This window comes from Colossoma macropomum, unplaced genomic scaffold (assembly GCF_904425465.1).
Source record: "Colossoma macropomum unplaced genomic scaffold, Colossoma_macropomum, whole genome shotgun sequence".
NCBI classification, from domain to species: Eukaryota; Metazoa; Chordata; class Actinopteri; order Characiformes; family Serrasalmidae; genus Colossoma; species Colossoma macropomum.
Genome location: NW_023494785.1, coordinates 40,793,108 through 40,812,679, shown reverse-complemented (window position 1 = coordinate 40,812,679; position 19,572 = coordinate 40,793,108). Strand labels below are relative to the sequence as shown.

The 19,572-nt window shown below is 39.3% G+C and overlaps 1 protein-coding gene across 1 annotated transcript in view; it reads right to left on the bottom strand.

The window, feature by feature from the left end:
• Positions 1 to 1,828: 1,828 nt before the first annotated feature.
• pou2f2a (POU class 2 homeobox 2a) overlaps positions 1,829 to 19,572 on the bottom strand; it is a 43,469-nt gene continuing 25,725 nt past the window's right edge. The window contains exons 5-15 of the mRNA XM_036594887.1: positions 18,940 to 19,045; positions 17,325 to 17,416; positions 17,072 to 17,209; positions 16,121 to 16,262; positions 15,741 to 15,892; positions 14,989 to 15,180; positions 12,083 to 12,131; positions 11,332 to 11,470; positions 9,615 to 9,677; positions 5,904 to 5,977; positions 1,829 to 2,221 (exon numbers count right to left, since the gene is read on the bottom strand). Coding sequence (XP_036450780.1) covers positions 1,929 to 2,221; positions 5,904 to 5,977; positions 9,615 to 9,677; positions 11,332 to 11,470; positions 12,083 to 12,131; positions 14,989 to 15,180; positions 15,741 to 15,892; positions 16,121 to 16,262; positions 17,072 to 17,209; positions 17,325 to 17,416; positions 18,940 to 19,045 — 1,440 coding nt within the window. The 3' untranslated portion in view covers positions 1,829 to 1,928. The remainder of the gene's footprint in view (positions 2,222 to 5,903; positions 5,978 to 9,614; positions 9,678 to 11,331; positions 11,471 to 12,082; positions 12,132 to 14,988; positions 15,181 to 15,740; positions 15,893 to 16,120; positions 16,263 to 17,071; positions 17,210 to 17,324; positions 17,417 to 18,939; positions 19,046 to 19,572) is intronic.

The window sequence follows — 19,572 nt, the reverse complement described above, 5'->3', positions numbered from 1 at the left end:
TGTTTCTGTGGGTGGTTTTTATGAATCATACTATTCATATAAACCAAGCAAAGTAGATTATTTCGGCAGGCTGTGTCATGTTTAGGCCCGCCCCTAAAAATAGTCACCTGAGGGCAATTATTTAAGCTGACCACATTTGTTTATTTGAGGTCTTAACAGTACCTTTAGAGGGCAGCGGTGAGTAATGTTTGTTTACTTGATGTTTGTTAATGTCACCTTTAGAGGGCAGTGGTGAGTAACGTTTGTTTATTGGATGTTTGTTAATAACACCTGTAGAGGGCGGCGGTGAGTGACGTTCGTTTATTTGATGTTTGTTAATATCACCTTTGGAAGGCAGCGGTGAGTAATGTTCGTTTATTTGATGTTTGTTAAGAACACCTGTAGAGGGCGGCAGTGAGTGATGTTTGTTTATTTGATGTTTGTTAATATCACCTTTAGAGGGCAGCGGTGAGTAACGTTTGTTTATTTGATGTTTGTTAACACCTGTAGAGGGCGGCAGTGAGTGACATTTGTTTATTTTATGTTTGTTAACACCTGTAGAGGGCGGCGGTGAGTGACATTTGTTTATTTTATGTTTGTTAACACCTGTAGAGGGCGGCGGTGAGTGACATTTGTTTATTTTATGTTTGTTAACACCTGTAGAGGGCAGCGGTGAGTGACATTTGTTTATTTTATGTTTGTTAACACCTGTAGAGGGCGGCGGTGAGTGATGTTTGTTTATTTGATGTTTGTTAACACCTGTAGAGGGCGGCAGTGAGTGATGTTTGTTTATCCGATGTTTGTTAATATCACCTGTAGAGGGCGGCGGTGAGTGACGTTTGTTTATTTGATGTTTGTTAACACCTGTAGAGGGCGGCGGTGAGTAATGTCTGCTTGTAGCCACATCATTGTACTAACTGCACTGTGTCCATATCGGGCAGCCCTGAGTGGAACAGCTAATGCAATTTTCTTTTCTTTCTCCAAGAAATGATGACACAACAATGATGATGTTGATGACCACATATAATGACACACCTGCTCAGACACATCTTAAAACAAAAAAAAGTTTTGAAATGAAGTGGACGCCTGTTGTTTGAAGAAGGAACGAAACAGAGAAAAGAAAGTAAAGAGGTAAAAAGGACAAAAGAAGACGTCTGTACAAAAATGACAGAACTAACAGAATTAGAAATAATTAGTAAACTGGCTAAAATAATGTACATTGTTACACGAGACAACATGAGAGGATGCCAGATGAACTGAAATGATGGAGCAGGAGATGGCTGGATCGGCTGGGTGGGTCTGGCGTTGGACGCTGAGCTATTTACAGGTCCGCTGGATAAAGCTTTTCCTTCCGTATTTTTGGTTTTTTGGTTTTTCTTTTTTGGTATTTGAGATTTTGGTATGGTTGTCTTTTTTTTGTCACTGGGAGTCTTTTAAAGTTCACCTCTACGTTATTTTTGGTTTAAAGTACTCCAGGCTTGTCCAAGCTTCAGTCCTACTGCTTCAGCCACACACAATCAAGAGTTGTCTTTTGTTATTTTTGGCTCAAGGATCATTAAGGATCAGGATAATTCAGCTTTTTCCCCTCATCTTCCTCCAGTCCCTGCTTCTCAATGTCTGTAATCCTTTCTTTTCTTTCTTTACGCTCTCCGGAGCGGAAAAATACAACGCTCGGCCCCGTTCCGCTAAACCTCCTGGCAGATTTTTTGGTTTCATGCGTCCCTCTTCTTCTCTTCTTCCCGTCTCGGCTTCCGTCTCTTCATCCCTCCCCTCTTCCACGTTGTTTACTATTTGGCATTAGGAGAGTGGGAGAGAGGAAGGGAGAGAGAACCACAGGCAGAAAGTGAAGGAAGAGAGAGAGAGACAGAGATGCTTTGGTTGAGAGGAGGAGGAGGAGGAGGAGCTTTCAGTTCCTCTTCCTGTTCCTGTGATTGGTTTTCCTGGAAGTGTCACTCGATCTTGGCCCCGCCCATCAAATGGGGGCTGTGTAGCAAGTCGCTGGAAGAGCAGGAGGAGGCGGGGCTGGAGCAGGGGGAGGGGCTCATGCCGCCTGAAAATACAGACTTGTTGGGGATGGCCGAGTTACCCAGTCCCATGCTGGTCGCCATTGGCAACAGGGAGGGGTGGTTTAGGAAGAGGGAAGATGGGAGTCCTGACCGCTGACCTCCAGAACCACCAATCAGCACCTTGGTGCCACCTTCAAGACTGGAAATGGGGGGTTGGCCACCACTGGCTGCCAGAGCTGAGGGACAGAGCAGAAAAGATGAGTTATACCCCCACCGTCCACTGTAGACCACCCTTTAGCCCACCCCACTGTAGCCCATGTCAAGACACAAAGCACAGTTGAATTTAATGTAGAATGAAGAAGCTGCGAAGACAGTGGTGTAGCCACATCTTCACGCTTTATCCACTGCTATTTCCTAACTGGTCAGAGAGTGAGAAACGTGGTGGACAAAGAACCCAGCTGCGTAAATAAGGTCCTGACCACACCATTTAAAAGGCCCATATCTTATATTTTCTCTCTTCCTCCTCTAAAATTAACCTGAAGGCTGTTTTTTGGTACTGTGTCTGTATTTTTAAATGTCCTCTCTTCTGATTGGCTGCACTGAATTCTGCCTCGTTTAAAAAAGCAGGCCAGGCTGAAACACTCCTTATAACGTCTGCTTGAAAGGGCGGGGCTAAACTGCTGTAGGCTAAATAGGTGGATATACAAAAATGCATTGGTTTCCGTGAATTCAAAAGCACTGCTGGTTTCCACACAGCTCAGATTCCATAAATGGACTGGTTACATGGAACGTTTTGAAAATTTAACATTGTTTTATACTCTTTTATTCCCAAAACATTAGGAAAATGTGGTTTTCCATGATATGGGGCCCTCAAAAAAGTCCACAAGTGGTGCTTTCTAGCTTTTAGAAGAAACTGAGAACAAGAATCATGTAGTTTGTAAAGCCATGAGCTTTTGGGATGCTTGATATTTACACTCAGCGCCCTCTTGTGGATTTAGGGGACACAACACTGACTTCTGGCGAACTCTGTTCATTACTGCAGTCATCTTGAAAAAGAATGTATTTGAGAAAGAATACAAATATATTCGAACATTAGTTCATGTGTGACTGATGCTTTACGGCTCATAATGGGTCAAAGAATCATTTGCATAGATTTCTGTAGTAATGTATAAGAATAATGTTAATAATTCCTTAAAAACAAAAGTTTTTTGTGTTGTACAATCTTTTTTTCTATTAACACTAAATGTTGTTTGGACTGTCAGGTCTATAAAAAAGCCCAAATAGATCTGGATTTGATTATAAGGCCTTGTAAAGAATGCTATAAGTTACTTCTTTCGTTGGTTTTTACTCATTGTTAATATGCATTTGTTTCACTTGCTTCATTATTCTCTTTTCAGGAGTACAAGACAGATTTTAATTTGAACTCTAAATCCACCTCAAACTAATAGATCTGATTGCAGAAATAAAAAGGTTTCAAAGACAATCTATGATTAAAGCCAATCAGGAGTAGATGCTGGAAAACTACGCTGCTCCTTCGGCACAAACCAGCTCGCCTGATCGGAAATGCGCTCTACAATCTGAATTTGAAAATAGATGATCCAAAACAACTGGAAAAGAGATTTCTTTGCCCAAAATTGAAGGAATACTTTAAAAACTAAATGCTAGGAGGCAAAGGTTAGCCTGCCAGTTACATTCTAAAAATCTGTATCTCATCCAACTTAGAAGGGTTCATACACTTTGACTATTTTCAAATTCCAGGACTTTATGACTTATTCAGAACCAACCAAACAAAAATCCAGGACTATGTACTCCAGTACTGAATATCAAAAAATAAAAAGAGTAATACGCTGATGATTTTGGATTAATAACGGCTCGCAAAGATCAAAAGAGAAGTATGTTCTAACGAGGCTACACAGCACTGCTAGAGGATACTAGAGGAACATTTAACGCCACATATTAATCTGCATTAATATCGCATATGAAAACATTGATGATGGTACTGAAACACCAGCAGTAGCCCTGAGCAAACATGAGCGCTACTGCTGGTGGCTAATCCACTGGTTCCTGAAGTGGATGTGGTTGCAGATGTGGTGTGGTTGTGAGCTGTGAAGTTCCCGCAAATGGTCAGAAAAATCTCAACAGAACTGATCTTCTTTGCATTTCTTCAGTTCTCACTTTTTGGGCCTCTTCATGTGGCTTTTCAAGGCAGACCTAACACTTCCCGTGTCAAATGTCTTCAGTTCATGCAGTAATGGCACGTGCTCATTTGCTTTGTCTTGCTGAAGCCAGTCTTCATAGTTGTCATTTTCCAGCCACCACGTATTAAACTGATAAAACTGTGACTGATATTTAGGCCCAGTCCCATTTCACCCCTCACCTCTACCACTTAGCCGTTTGGCACACTCACTCCGAGGGGGTAGGGTGTCCCGACTGTTGTTGAGATAGAGGGATAGAGAATTTTCTCTGTTAAAAATTACAATAACCACTGTATTATCTTAGTTTAATGTCCTTTCAGTGTATTATGGTCCTTTTCTTCTCAACACACATAAAATCACTACTAGTATGCTGATGTCTCAGTAACTAGCTTGCTAAATTTTCCGTTACACCTTAAATGGTGCAGCAGTTACATTCTGGTGCCTCAGGTGTCAAAACTGCTGCTCCATTTAAGGTGGAATGGGAAAATTCGAACAAGAAACTAGCAAATATCTGACTTCAGCTTCATATCACTGAAGAATTAGGGTGGGTGATAATAAATAATTGCCCCCCTCTTTGAAGGCATATGATGCCCTAAATGTAACTAAAGCCCAGCAGTGAGGAGCTGAACTTTACCCTCCTCTGCTGTCACTGCAGACTGGCAGGGTCGCCTACAGAGCAGCGCTAGTAGCTGTTAATGAAGTAATGTTCTTTTTATATGAGGGTCCCATTTCATAGAGGAAGATTTCAACCACTACAACGTAACTCAGCAAAGTGACACTCACAAAAAAGGGGGTGTGCTCACTGCTCCTATGAAAAATCAAGGCCATTATCAAAGTTTGTGTTTACATCATGAAATAAAAATGACTAAAGAAGCCCATATAATATTGTCCATGTCTTTTAAGTATGTTTTTCGGTTTTAGGTCTGGATTTAGCCACACTTATTTTCCATCGACCTGTATGAAACCTGGCCAGGCAGCATGAAAGTTTGCATGACTGTGTACTACATTATTGTAGAGGAAACTAGAACTGGAAGCTAGAACTGAAAGTATGACAAACTGTGTGACACAAAGTGTCATAAGTTATTATTAGCTGTGCCTCGTGAGGGAGGAGCTTTCACAGCGGATCACAAAAGCAATACAATGCATATAGTATGCACCAATCAGAAATAACATTATGACCACCTCCTTGTTTCTACGCTCATTGTCCATTTTAGCAGCTCCACTTACTATATAGGTGCACTGCCGTGTCTGATCCACTCGTACCAGCACAACACACACTAACACACCACCACCACGTCAGTGTCACTGCAGTGCTGAGAATGACCCACCACCCAAATAGTACCTGCTCTGTGAGGGTCCATGGGGGGTCCTGACCACTGAAGAACAGGGTAAAAGGGGGCTAACAAAGTATGCAGAGAAACAGATGGACTACAGTCTGTAACTGTAGAACTACAAAGTGCACCTATATAGTAAGTGGAGCTGATAAAATGGACAATGAGCGTAGAAACGAGGAGGCGGTCATAATGCTATGCCTGATCGGTGTATATGAGAAGATGAAGAACAGGTCAAAAGAAAAGCACTGAGATAAAACACTGGCACACATGCACAAACACGCAAAGCACAGCACGCCACATCGGCACATGGCTGGGATGGGATGAGGGGATGTTCACTTTTAGACAAAATCAGTTTTATATTCCTTTTTTGTCATTCCTCTCCCACACACCTTGGATCGTGGCGATTGGGTTGTTGACACGGAGAGTTTGGTTCATTCCTGCGTTAACTCCAATCACTGTATTCCTGGGTCACGCAAGCACACAGGCGCACAAACACACATAAACACACATATAAACATACAACAGCAGAAGAAACAGAAAGAGGAGGAGAGGAGAGAGGGAGGGGAAATACGGGAAAACATGAAGAAGTGCAGAGGCAGGAATTCACACACTGCAAAAAATAGTATCTTGTCAAGTGAAATGATCTTAAATCTAGTCGATGTATCTAATATTTCCCATTTTGAGATGGTTGTGCACTTATTATAAGATTATCTAACTTATTTCTAGACATTATTTGCTTGTTTTAGGTATTTTTATTAAGATTTAAAATTTTCTCACTTTACTGGCAGATAATTTTGCTGGTTTCTAGCTCATTTCTTAAAACAAGCACAATTATCTGCCAATATAGTGATATAATTTTACTTAATAAAATGACCTAAAACAAGCAGAAATGTCTATAAATAAGCTAAATAATCTAAAGTTAAGCTTACAACAATCTCAACAGTAGAAATATTACTGGGAGATTCACTCGAAAGAGGCCCTGAATATTCTGTAATAACTCTCGCTAGGACGAAGCAATCTGAACAAAACAGCGTGCAATGTGCTCCTCAGTATATGGAGCTTTGAACAAGCCAGGATGCCCCTGCGTCGGCATGATGAGGTAGGCGTCTGACAGCCGTTGCGACGTTTAACCTCTGTTTGCAACTTCCGGGTGCATACCCCCCGTACCCCTTCATGTGTCTGGCACAAAACGGAGATCACTTCCAGCATCGCATGTAATGCAATGGATCACACACATACATCAAGGTACGTAGCATATTTTTTGGTTCAGATTGCTTCATCCTAACGGGAGTTACAACAGAATATTTGGGGCCTCTTTCGAGTGAATCTCCCTGTATATTAATTGACTATATTTAAAATGATTTTACTTGACAAGATACCATTTTTTGCAGTGCAGTGACACAAAATAAACCTAAAGTTACGCTGGGCCTGTTTTGTTTTTGTTAATTGGATAATAAAAGCTGGATTTAGGTAGAAATGATGTTATTTCTGTCTGTTAGCCTGAAGTTCAAGTGTGCTTCATTTACCCCATTATGGGTGAACTCATTAGAGGTGTTCAGTCAGAACCGGCCTACATCATAGTCTGCCAGATTTTTTTGGATTTTTTCCCAATTTTCTCCCCAATTTAGTCGTATCCAATTCCACCCACTAGTTAGGACCCCCCTAATCATGCGATACCACCAGCGCTAGGAGGGTGAAGGCTAGCACAGGCTTCCTCTGGGTCATGTGAGGCGCCACCGCATCTTTTCAAACTAACACTAATGCAACGTCATTGGACAGACTGAACACGCTTGGAGGAGAACACTAATTCCACCAGTTCTGTTACGCCAGCTAACAGACGCCTGCGCTGACTAGCATTGCGCTGAGTGATGGGGGAGACAGAGGGGCCATCCTACCCACCCAGAGAGCGAGGCCAATTGTGCTCTCTTGGACTCCCGGCCTCGGACGGCTGTAGCATCACCAGAGATCCAACTCGCGAGTCAATTTTTGCTCCAAACAGTCAATCGCCAACTGGCCAATTTATATTGTGATTGTGGCCGATTTGTGTTTGCAGTATTATGAGGTAAATGATATGAGGCAGGTAAACGTTTTCAAATTTAAATATGTTTCTGTTCATGAATGCTGCTGCTACACTGCAAAAAATGCTATCTTGTCAAGTGAAATGATCTTAAATCTAGTCGATGTATCAAATATTTCCCATTTTGAGATGGTTGTGCACTTATTATAAGATAATCTATCTTATTTCTAGACCTTTTTTACTTGTTTTGGGTCATTTCATTAAGTAAAATTCTCACTTTACTGGCAGATCATTTTGCTGGTTTCAGGCACATTTCTTACAACAAGCACAATTATCTGCCAATATGGTGAGATAATTTTACTTAATAGAATTACTTGAAACAACAGGAGAAATATTAGATTTATTGACTATATTTAAGATAATTTTATTTGACAAGATACCATTTTTTGCAGTGTAAACTTGCACCAAAATGTGAAAGCATAATTATACATAAATTATACATAAACAATACACATTTATATATAAACTGACTAAATAGCCAGTTGCCCCTTTCTTTAAAAAGGCAATATATTTTTAGTTAAAATTGAATTTAATATGCCAGTTTGACCGATTAAGAAGCAAATATTGAGTGGGAATGTGTTAGTGTTCACTTAGCGCACACAGTGTGAGCTTCAGTTATTTAAAAAACAAAAAAATCAAAATGCATATTTTGCATCCCTTAAAAACAGCTCATTTTAAAGTTTAGTAGTTAGTAGTGGAATGGTAACATAAAGGTATTTATATGTTTAGACTTTTTGGCAAAAAAACAATATTCTCAGGCAATTTTCAATCGTGAAAATGTGAAATTTAAGTTTTCATTATACACCGAATCACTTCCTAAAGAACCGTAACAGAATGCAAGAAGGGAGATGATCATAATCAAATGGAGGAAGATATAACTTCATTTCTCCTTTAAGACTTTGTTGTTTTTTGATGTGGAAGGAAAGTGCAGAACTACGCCATCTGTTGGTTGCATTCAAAGCATTTTGAATCACCATTTATTTTGCCATAAAGAAATTTTTGATTGATTAAAAGTCACTTAAAGCTGCAACTGTAAAGCTGAACTACAAAAAAGAATACTTAGTGTTCATTTTATTAAGTAAACTTAGTTTCAATTATATTTCCCAAGTATACTTTATATAGTAAGTATACTTACATCAGTGTTCTAGTAGTACTTATAAGTATACCATTTCAGTACTTTTTTTGGACTAAATTGCCCACTTTTTAGTTTATAGAAGTACTTTTTTTAGAAGTAGTTTTTTTGGACTATATTGTGAAATATGCTATAAGTGAACTTATAGGTACTGGTTATACACTTCTAGCCCACTTTTCAGTTTATGAAAGTATATTTAATATTATATATATTATATTTATATTATATAAGTATAATTACAAGAACAGGCCACAATAATATATGTAAGTATATACAAGTATGTGTGTATACAAGTATATGTATTCACACAAGTACTAAGTACAAATATACTTAAACTTTTCTGCATACTTGTCAGTACAAGTCAATTATACTTATGTATAATTTTGTCTAATATATCTTTAATATATCTTTATCTTTAATATATAAGTACATAAAAGGTAAACTTATAAAATTATATTCGGTTTAAAAGAAGTTTACTAATAGCACATTTGAATAAGCTTCTTTTTTTTAACTTGGTGCCACTTTATAGGATGCATAAAAGTGACATCATCTGAGCGACACACACCGTAGGGCGTTTTGTAAGACCCTTGTGCTGTCAATAAACAGTGTGGATCACTGATATAACATGGTATGTTATGCTGCACAACCTGTGATGTGCATCACATTGTTAAGCCAGGCTTTGAACGCAACAAGCAGGGGGCGATCTGACCACTCTGTTTTCCAATTCCTTGCAAAGCTGGAAAGCTATTGTGTATTTTGGCTTGTAAGTCAGTTACTCTTCCTTGATCTCTGTGCATCTATCTACTGCTGGAACACCTTTTAACATAGTGTGTGTGTGTGTGTGTGTGTGTGTGTGTGTTTAAGCATACAGTCTTTCCGGATCGTATTCACCTCAAATTTGCTGCAAAATCGGTGATGTAGTTAGACACGTCACCGTTCTTGTTACGCCACGAACTGTTGACGAGAAAGTCACAAACACACACACACAGACACAGCATTAGCTATCAGCACTGGCCTCCAGCCAACAGGGGGCTCTGACCTCGTTCATTTACGTACGCAATCACAAGTGCATGTCAGAATGAGCTTATTTCAAATATATATATAAATATATACACACACAAAGCCGATATATATATATATATATATATATATATATATATATATATATATATCAGGCTTTGTGTGTTTTACAGCGTGTATGTACAGTGTTGCACAGTGTGTATGTGTGTGAATGAGTGGTTGGCTCTGGTCCAGTGACAGGTTGTGTTGTAAAAATAAGTTATAATAATAATGGTAACTATGTTAATAATAAGATTATTTTTCCTATTTTTAGATATTTTTACTTATTTTATGTAATTTAATCATGCAAAATGATCTCACAATATTGGCAGATTGGCTCATTTCTGTCATATTTCTTACAAAAAGCAAACGTATCTGCCAACATAGTGAGATAATCTGACTTATTTTTTCTAAATATGTTACCCACTGTAAAAATTTTAATTTGCGCCCTAAAATGTGCAGAAAAAATTCCACGTTTAAGTTTCTTCCCTGTGAGGTTAGCTAAGGTTAGCTGTGTTAACTTATTTTCACTTACAAAAACACCAAAATATGTCATTTGACTGGAGATATTCAAACTTATGCATATGACTGTAGGTTTGTATTATTTAATATCTGTGTGCCCCTTTACATATGCACTAGACCAATATTATATGGCCAATAAAAATGATATTTGACTTGATATAAGTCAGTAAAGCAGTGGTTAACTAAACTTGCTGCGATCTGTTTAGTTTTTTAGCATATAAAATTGTATCAGTTTGTATTATAGGTTGGAGTGCATGATGATACCTGTATTATATTTGTACCAACAGGTAATTTCTAAAAGAACTGATTTTTGGACCGATATTTGATGACGCATTAATTGTACTCAGGAGTAGCCGAGTTCAGTTTATTCATTTTACTGCATGCGTAACCCTATAGAAATACAAGCTATATTTCTCTGCACTGCAAAAAATGGTATTTTGTCAAGTGAAATGATCTTAAATCTAGTCGATAAATCTGATATTTCCCTTTTTGAGATGGTTGTGCACTTAATATAATACTAGCTTATTTACTAGACATGATTAACTTGTTTTAGGTAATTTTATCAAATTTTAATTTTAAGTAAAATGATCTCACTATACTGGCAGATAACTTTGCTGGTTTCTTACAACAAGCAGAATTACCTGCCAATATAGTGAGATAAATTTACTTGATAAAATTACTTAAAACAAAATGTCAAGATGTACAAAATGTCTAGAAATAATGTAAATAATCTCACAACAATCTCAACAGGAGAACTATTAGATTTATTGACTATATTTCAGATCATTCTAATTGACAAGATACCATTTTTTGCTGTGTGTAACGCTATTCAAGGTTGATTTAGTCCCAAGTTTCTATATTTTGTATTTTTATGTATCAGCATTGGCAAATATGTCCAAATACCAGACCTGCCTGATACTGTCATTTTTTGGCCCTGGTATGTAAATATATGTGATCGTGAGTATGAGATTGTGTTGCTGTGTATGTTTGAGAGCCTGTTTTTTATGGTTATGTGTGCGAATCTCACCCTGTGTTCAGATTTATCGTGCTGTGACTGGCAGGGACCGGGCTGGCGTCACTGCGTGGAGATGGAGCTACAGGAGAAGGGGTGGAGCTTGAGGAGGGACCAGTGGGAGTCAAAGGACAAACGGAGGACATGGTGGTCACTGGGAAGAGACGGAGACACAAATCAGAGGCTTCACTAACAACTGCAGGTGTGTCACAGATCCAGGGTTAAACTAAAGAAGAAAACTTCAGACACCAAACATGTCTTTTTTAACTGCGTCTGGGGAACTGCAAAAATGCTTTCTTGGCAAGTGAAATAATCCCAAATCTAGACAATATATTAAATATTTTCATTCTGAGATTGTTGTAAGCTTATTATAAGATTATTTAACTTTACTCGTTGAAAGTGATTTTTAAGTGAGCAAGTCACACTGTAGTCAGATAATGTGACTTACGTACTTAGAAATCACTTTAAACAAGTAAAAAATGTCTAGAAATAAGTTAAATAATCATCATTTGGCTTGTTTCAAGCATATTTCAGAGATAATCTGACTAAAATCACTTAAAACAATTAAAAATGACTGGAAATAAGAGAAATACTTATAATAAGCTTACAACAATCTCAGTATGAGATATATTAGATATATTGACTAGACTTAAGATCATTTCATTTACCAAGATTAAGTGGTTAAGGGGGGAGTTTTCTAGGTTTGATTTGTGGATGAACCATTGGTTTAAGAAAGAAACTTTGCTGCTCCAGTAGTGTCTCTTACCGGCTGTGCTGAGACTGGTCACGGCTGGGGACGGTCCCTGACTCTGCATCTGGGGAGAAAGAGAGAGAGATAGGAGAAAGATGGTAGCGAGAGAGGATCTGTGTCACAACTGTAAGATTTTCAACTACAGTCATATGCAAATTTGTCATTTTTAACCTGTGGTTAAAAAATAAGTGAAAGTAAGTTAAAAGGAAACTCCACCAATATTTCAAAAATTCCATATTATTAAAAGGTTGAGATGTAAACAGAGTCATTCAAGGTGGTTTGGTGTGAAATGCTCCGTTCTAGAGTGTCAGAACTGTTCACAGTGGTGGCGATAGGAACCAGACGTCCACCTCTAAAAGCTCCCCCACAGAGAGTTATGACATGAAATGGTACTGAATTCACTGTCTGATGTCTGAGACACTGTTTTGTGATGAGGTTTTGTGGTCAATGTATTTGAATCCTTTTACTTTAATCCATTCCTGGCAATATAGTCCCCAAAGAAAACCTATTTTTTCAGATTTCTATTTTATCATCATCACCATCACGTATAAACACTCAGAAGACTCGTGTCGGTTCACTGGTGGTTTTGGACAGTAGATAAAATGTCTATATTTGTGTTGTAGTCATGGCGACCCCTGGTTCCTATCACCACCACTGTAAAGACATTTGAGTCTCTACAATCAACCATTTCACACCAAACCACCCTGAATGACTTTGTTTACATCTCAACCTCTGAAATTTTATTTGTGATGTAATGTGGCGAACGTTTGCATAAAAGTGTACGGTTAGAGAAGTTGGTCTGGACTTCACTCAGCGGCCACTTCATCAGATAAACGATGGACGTAGCCAAATGACCTATCAACGTCCATCAGAGATGTTTATGAGTCACTTTATGTGAACCGTTCTTCAGGGGTTTCCTTGGTAAGGAAAATGGTTCTATATAGAACCACGAACACTCAAAGAACCATTTGAATGATTAAAGGGTTCTTTGCAGCATTAAACGGTTCTTCAGATTGATGGAGAATGTGTCTGATATGAAATAAAAATATGTAATGTTTCTGAAAATGGTTCTATATAGCACCAAAAAGGGTTCTTCTATTGCTACATGATTGACATCATAACAATAGAACCCTTTTTGGTGCTATATAGAACCATATAAAACTCATTCTCAGTCAATCTGAAGAACCAATACAAAAAACTCTCCAGTACATCCATACAAAATTCGAAATAAGAAACATATAAAATAAATATCATCTGAAATTACATACTCTAAATGTACATAGATACAATCTCTCAATAGGTTGTATGGAATGTTCGCCAGTGGACTGTAAACCAGCAGCTATGAAAGGACACACATTTGGGAGCGCAGCAGGGATAAGTGCACAGCGTAATGAGCTCTGATTAAACGATTTTCACCGTTACTCTTCCAGTATCTTCTTTTGTTGATTTCCTGAGGGAACAATGTGATTGCATGCAGGACACAAACTTAAATATGGCATTCCTCTTCAAATTTTAGTGCATAATTTTTATTAATTTGCTGAGTTTAACAGATCGGAAAAAAAAATAAAACATAAAACGTTCCATAACTCTTGCACAGGCAGGCCGCGCCGTTTTTCCAGCATGTTAAATTCAGCAAATAAACAGTAACTGTACATTAAAACGTGCAGAAGTGTGTTCTCTGTAGAGGATGTGAACTTATTTTCACTTATTTTTGACCAGGGCCACCTGCTTACAGCTGTATGCATCTATGTATGTGTGCTGCAAATAGTCAACTTTCAGCTTCACAGAATCCCTATTTGACACAAACAGGTTGTTCATGAAGGAGGTTAGTGGAAACTAACACAATACACAGTGAAGGGGAACTAGCGTCAGTCAACCTGCTCCTATGTAAAAGAACAAGGTGACACGTCATTTTGAGTGTTTCCTTTTAGATGAAACAAACAATGGACTCTCAGTAACGTCAATAACATATGAGGTTAGGGTTAGGTTTTGGGTTGAGGTTAAGGTTAAGTTTAGGATTAGGGCCAGGATAAGACATAGGGTTAGGTTTTGGGTTGAGGTTAAGGTTAAGGTTAGGATTAGGGCCAGGGTAAGGGTTAGGATTAGGTTTTGGGTTGAGGTTAGGGTTAGGGTTGGGATTAGCGCCAGGGTGAGGGTTAGGTTTTTGGGTTGAGGTTAAGGTTACGATTAGGATTAGGTTTTTGGGTTGAGGTTAGGGTTAGGGTTGGGATTAGCGCCAGGGTGAGGGTTAGGTTTTTGGGTTGAGGTTAAGGTTACGATTAGGATTAGGTTTTTGGGTTGAGGTTAAGGTCAGGGTTAGGATTAGGGCCAGGGTGAGGGTTAGGTTTTGGGTAAGGTTGGTAAGGTTAGGTTTTGCGTAATAGAAGTAACATATTAACAACACATCTACTTAATGTAAGTAATGTATCAACAGAACATCTACAAGATATTTACTTCAGTGTGTTCAGATGCTTCACTGCTGCTACTGCACTAATATGTTATTGATGTGTTACTGATAATCTGATAAGAGTTTATTAATCATCTACAAAGGACCACTCCAAATAGTCTTACCAAGAATAATGCCAAAAATACATGGACTGGAACCCACAGTACAAGGCATGCAGCCTACAATATACTCAAAAAGGTGCCCACTGAATTCACTCGGAAAGACATTGTGAACAGTAGCAACATAAAACTGGGGACTGTTGTGCTCCAGGATTTGGCAAAGAGGAGTAGGATTTGAAATAACTAAGCATTCTGGGGCAAGCGGTGCAGGATGGATTACACTACATGGAGGATTTAGGGGAAAGTCCTGCTGGAGGTGAGTTTAGGAGTCTAGGTCTGCTCATGCAGGAGAAACCATCACAGGGCTGTTAGGGTGGCAGGCTTTGTGGGTGTGAGGATCAGGCTGAGGGTCATACCATGTGTGGGCTGTAGCAGGGGGGTTTGTGCGAGGCGGGCTGGGGTTGGCTGGGCAGGGGAGGGGTGGCGTTGGAAGGGTTAATACGTTTTTCTTTCTGCCGGCGGTTGCAGAACCAGACACGGATCACCTCCTTCTCCATGTTGAGCTGCTCAGCGATCAGCAGGATCTCCTCTGAGGTAGGCTTCTGGTTCTGAGAACACAACACAACAACATCAGCACACCTCTGTTCTCAACATAGTCCCCATTTTTAGCATTATAGACGTCTCAAGCAGTATTCGAGCTGGATGTGTTTAACCAGGTGAGACTGTATTGTATGACACAATTATTACTGCCAGACTGCAGATTCATACTGGATTAAAATCATTCCACAATTATTACAGTCAGACTGTAAAACTACACACACTGCAGATTCATACTGGTTTGAAATCACTCCAAAATAGCATAATTGCTTTATTAACAGTAGGCGGATTGTGTTTGGACTTATTATAAGTCAAATTTATTTATAAAATAAAATGTATAAAACATGGTGGCCATGGTGTAAACTCCAGTAAAAACGAATCGAGCAACAACATTCAGATAAGACGTAAATAAAATATCAAATCATGATCAAAGGAAGTCAAAATATGTAGCAAAAGAATAAAACCATAATAAGACACTAAAATAAGCCACTACCCAAGACATAATAGCACAGACAACACAAAAATCACCACTGATGTTGCCCAAACACAGCGAATATATTTATTTCCTCACCGAGCTAAAGCTGCGCTCCAGAGCCACGCGCACGCTGGTTTCAATGCTGGTGCGTTTTTTCCGGCGGCGGGCAGGCAGACCCTCGAAGCCCGAGAGAGACGGAGAGGAGAGGGAGCTGGGGCTGGGTAAAGTGCTGTCCAACGACATGGTCTCTGTACAGAGCAGCAACCAACACTGCAGTTACCACCTTATCACCACACACTGTTTAGCATAAATGCTTTGGAACTTCGTAAGACTGAATATACTAATAATGCAATGGCATAAATGTCCAAATTAACTGTATATTATAAATTCCTACAGTCAGCTTTAGCCTTCATCGTAATGCATGAATGCTAATGCATCATCAGGAATGCAGAATAAGATATCAGTGTTACTGTTACCAGCATCGGTGAGCCACTTCTCCAGAAGAGGCTTGAGTTTGCACATGTTCTTAAAGCTGAGATTCAGCGCTTCAAAGCGGGAGATGGTGGTCTGACTGAAATCGTTCCCATACAGTTTACCCATTGCCAGCCCTACGTCACCCTGTACAGAGAGAGAGGGAGAGATTACTCAGGTTGCCATTACAGTAGATGTTTTTTCCACTTCTGAACGGCCAAATTAACACATTCCACCCATTTATGTTTTAGAAGCGGTCACTGATGTTTTAGAGGTGGTCACTGGTGGGGTGGGAGCTGACTGATAAGCAGTGCTGACAGAAAGAGGCAGGAAAAAACTCAGCTAAGGCTAAGAGCTAAGGCTAAGAGCTAACACCAGTCCCTCGACTTTGCTCAGACATCCTCTAAATGGGTGTCATTTCAGCTTCAGGTCACTAAAACCAAGCCTGCGCTGTGCTGTGTGGCGCGTCTGGCTTGCTAACTAAGATATTGTTAGCTTAGCCAAAACGCTACAGTCACAAACAGAACAGGACAGGTTTGATTTTGCCTTTCTGTCACTCCGACACCACTCACTCCATTTTGGCTCTCACAGACATCTGACATCATCATCATCTAAACTTCTGTCGCTGCTATATAGCCAAAATCAAACACTTTCTGTGGCGAGCAGAGCCATTATTATGCTAGCTAAGCTAATGCTAAGCAGCTCCTCGCTGCTTGTTTAACATTTAGCAATTGTGAGATAGATGGTTTAACATTTATCAAATAGTCGCTGCCAGAGTCGAACATGTTCTGTGGTGAGCAGATTAAGCCATTATCATGCTAGCTAAGTTAACGCTACGCAGCTCCTCTCTCCTTGTTAGCAGCACTGTTTAACATAGCCATGCACTGTGGGGTTTAGACAGGACAGTTCCTGCAAATTTCTTGGTTTATTTTTAACAAATGTGTATTTTTAACTACCTGTGTGAAGCCCAGCTTGATTCTTCTCTGCTTGAAGGTGCGGGCAAACTGTTCTAGCTCCTCCAGGTCGCTCGGCTCATCAGGGTGAGAGGTCACGGTGGTCACGGTGCCGGCACTGTTCTCCATGACCTTTTCTCTCTGCCACACAGCACACAGATCAAATAAGCCACTGTCAGCCTCACAGTAGTCCTAGTTATACCTTCATCTCCACATACAGGCCTGCAAAGCCTGGTACTTTCCTAGGGTGCCTTACCTGTGCTTGAAGTCCAAGTGGGGGGGGAGCCGCCAGGAGGCCCCCCTGGTTTTGCTGAGGTAGTGGAATCAGATTTGGTGTCGATAGCAGCCCTGAGGTAGAAGAGGACATTCGTTTCAATCACTTTACTTAGTTTAACCCTTAGAGGTAGCAGTTATTGCAGGTTAGGTGGCTCTTTACTTGAACCCTGCTGCATATCACTGACATAACCATGCCATAAACATGTCATGGCAGAGGTAATTTTCTGTCACGTTTATGGAACGGTTATGATGCTTATATAGTGTTTTATAATTTTGTATTAATTGTTCTCTGCAGAGATAGTGCCAAAAGTGAGGATTCAACTTTTTGTTGGAAATATTTTACTTGAACTTAATAAAAAATTATCGTTGTGCATACTTTTCCAATTTGGTGCATTGGTGAATTTTTATCTATATATTCAGGAGAGTTAGATAAATACCTATTTGGGGTTTTGCTACTTGTAAAGATGCCCTCAGTAGGCGTTGGCATCGTCCTGAATCTCCCACAACAGAAGCTAGGATAGATATAGTAGTAAGTATTTAATGTAAAGGAAAAAAATTATGTTTTCTTTTCTCCACAAATTAACAAATTTATCAACCCCTGGTCGAAATGGGTCACTTTTGTGTGACCCTTATGACCTGACTTTGTTGAAGTACTTAATAATTGAGCAAAGTCTGTTGTGCTTTGAGGGTAACTGTAAACATTTAACAAAATTTACCAATAGTCTCACGTCTCGCTACACACCATACACTTATCTATCTATCTATCTATCTATCTATCTATCTACATATTAATACCCACCCCCCCCACCCCCACCCCCGACATCCTAGCTGGAAAATGAAAGGAGACAACTGGAAGGGTCTGGTCAGATGATGATGACCATTATACTTCTTATTATAAATACTGTAAATGTTGCTATTATCACTCTTATTGTTACTATTATCTGTGTCCTTGTATAAGATATATATAAAATAGTTGAGCACACAAAATATTCACATTTTTGTTGATAACGTCATTTTTGACCAACAGAATGTAAATGTAATTCATTTTGTAGCTCACTACATCCGTAACATACTGTACACTGTTAGAAATAAAGGTTCTGTGCAGGTACATTTTTCATTCATCAAGGTACAAACAATGTAAAGGTTCCCTCAAAGGTACAACAGTGGTTTTAAGGTCTGATTGTGAACCTTAAATAAGTTTTTCCAGGTGAAAAGTTCGTATTTGTACCTTTTCATAACCGAATGTTTTAAAACAGAACAATAAAATAAGCCTGGAGACGAGACGGGGTACATGGAGTCAATATACTTTATGTATAATATAATATAATTTCAGTGGATTATGTTCCCTGACTAAGGGTACTGAGATGTACCCTTGAGGGAACCACCCTAGTGACAAGATGGGCACTGACCCAGTGATAGTTTACTACCTTTATTTCTGAGAGTGTAGTTATTTTTACAGTATAGTATAATATAGTTATATTTAAATAAATACGCAACATAAATCACATGTAAATGTATGAAACCAATTAAAGGAAAGATTAATGAGACAGGAGGGAGGTTTTACAGACTCTCCAGTTTATAACCAAGGACCCCACCTTGTTGCCCTTGCTGTGCCTGGGGCAAAAGGAACTGTGCAGGAGAGGACAAAGGATGCCCCGGAACGAGGACCAGCTGCTGCAGCTGCAACAACTGCTGGATGTCCTGCAAGAGACGTGGACAGAAGGTGAGAGTTTTAATGGGCAGAAGGTTAATGCAGTGGTTCCCAGTCCCAGCCCAGAGCACACTGTGCACCACACATTACTGTGTTTTTAACGGGAAGTGGTAATTCAGCCCAAAATCAAATGTACAGCTTGGTCTGCTGTGGTTGGTGATGCGTCACAACTCATAAACACGGTTAACATAGAACTTGTTTGAGTTTATCGCTTGTATTTATGACTTTTTTTAGCCGTTCGAGCACAGCTTCCTCGAGGCAGTGCACAAGTTTGCAAAAGGTAAAAGAAATAATTGAGTCATTTTTTTTAAAGGCCGGACTATAAAAATGTGTTTAACTGAACACTTACAACTATGCAAAGTATTTTCAAAAGCTTATGCTAAGCTATAGATAGTGTACACTGACTTTCCCACACTGGATTTGACATTTGAACCTTCACTGTCAAGTGGCCTATTCTATTCAAGCCTAACCCTGAATATTATTGGAGTATCCTGTTATCTGTATGCAGAGCTATTCA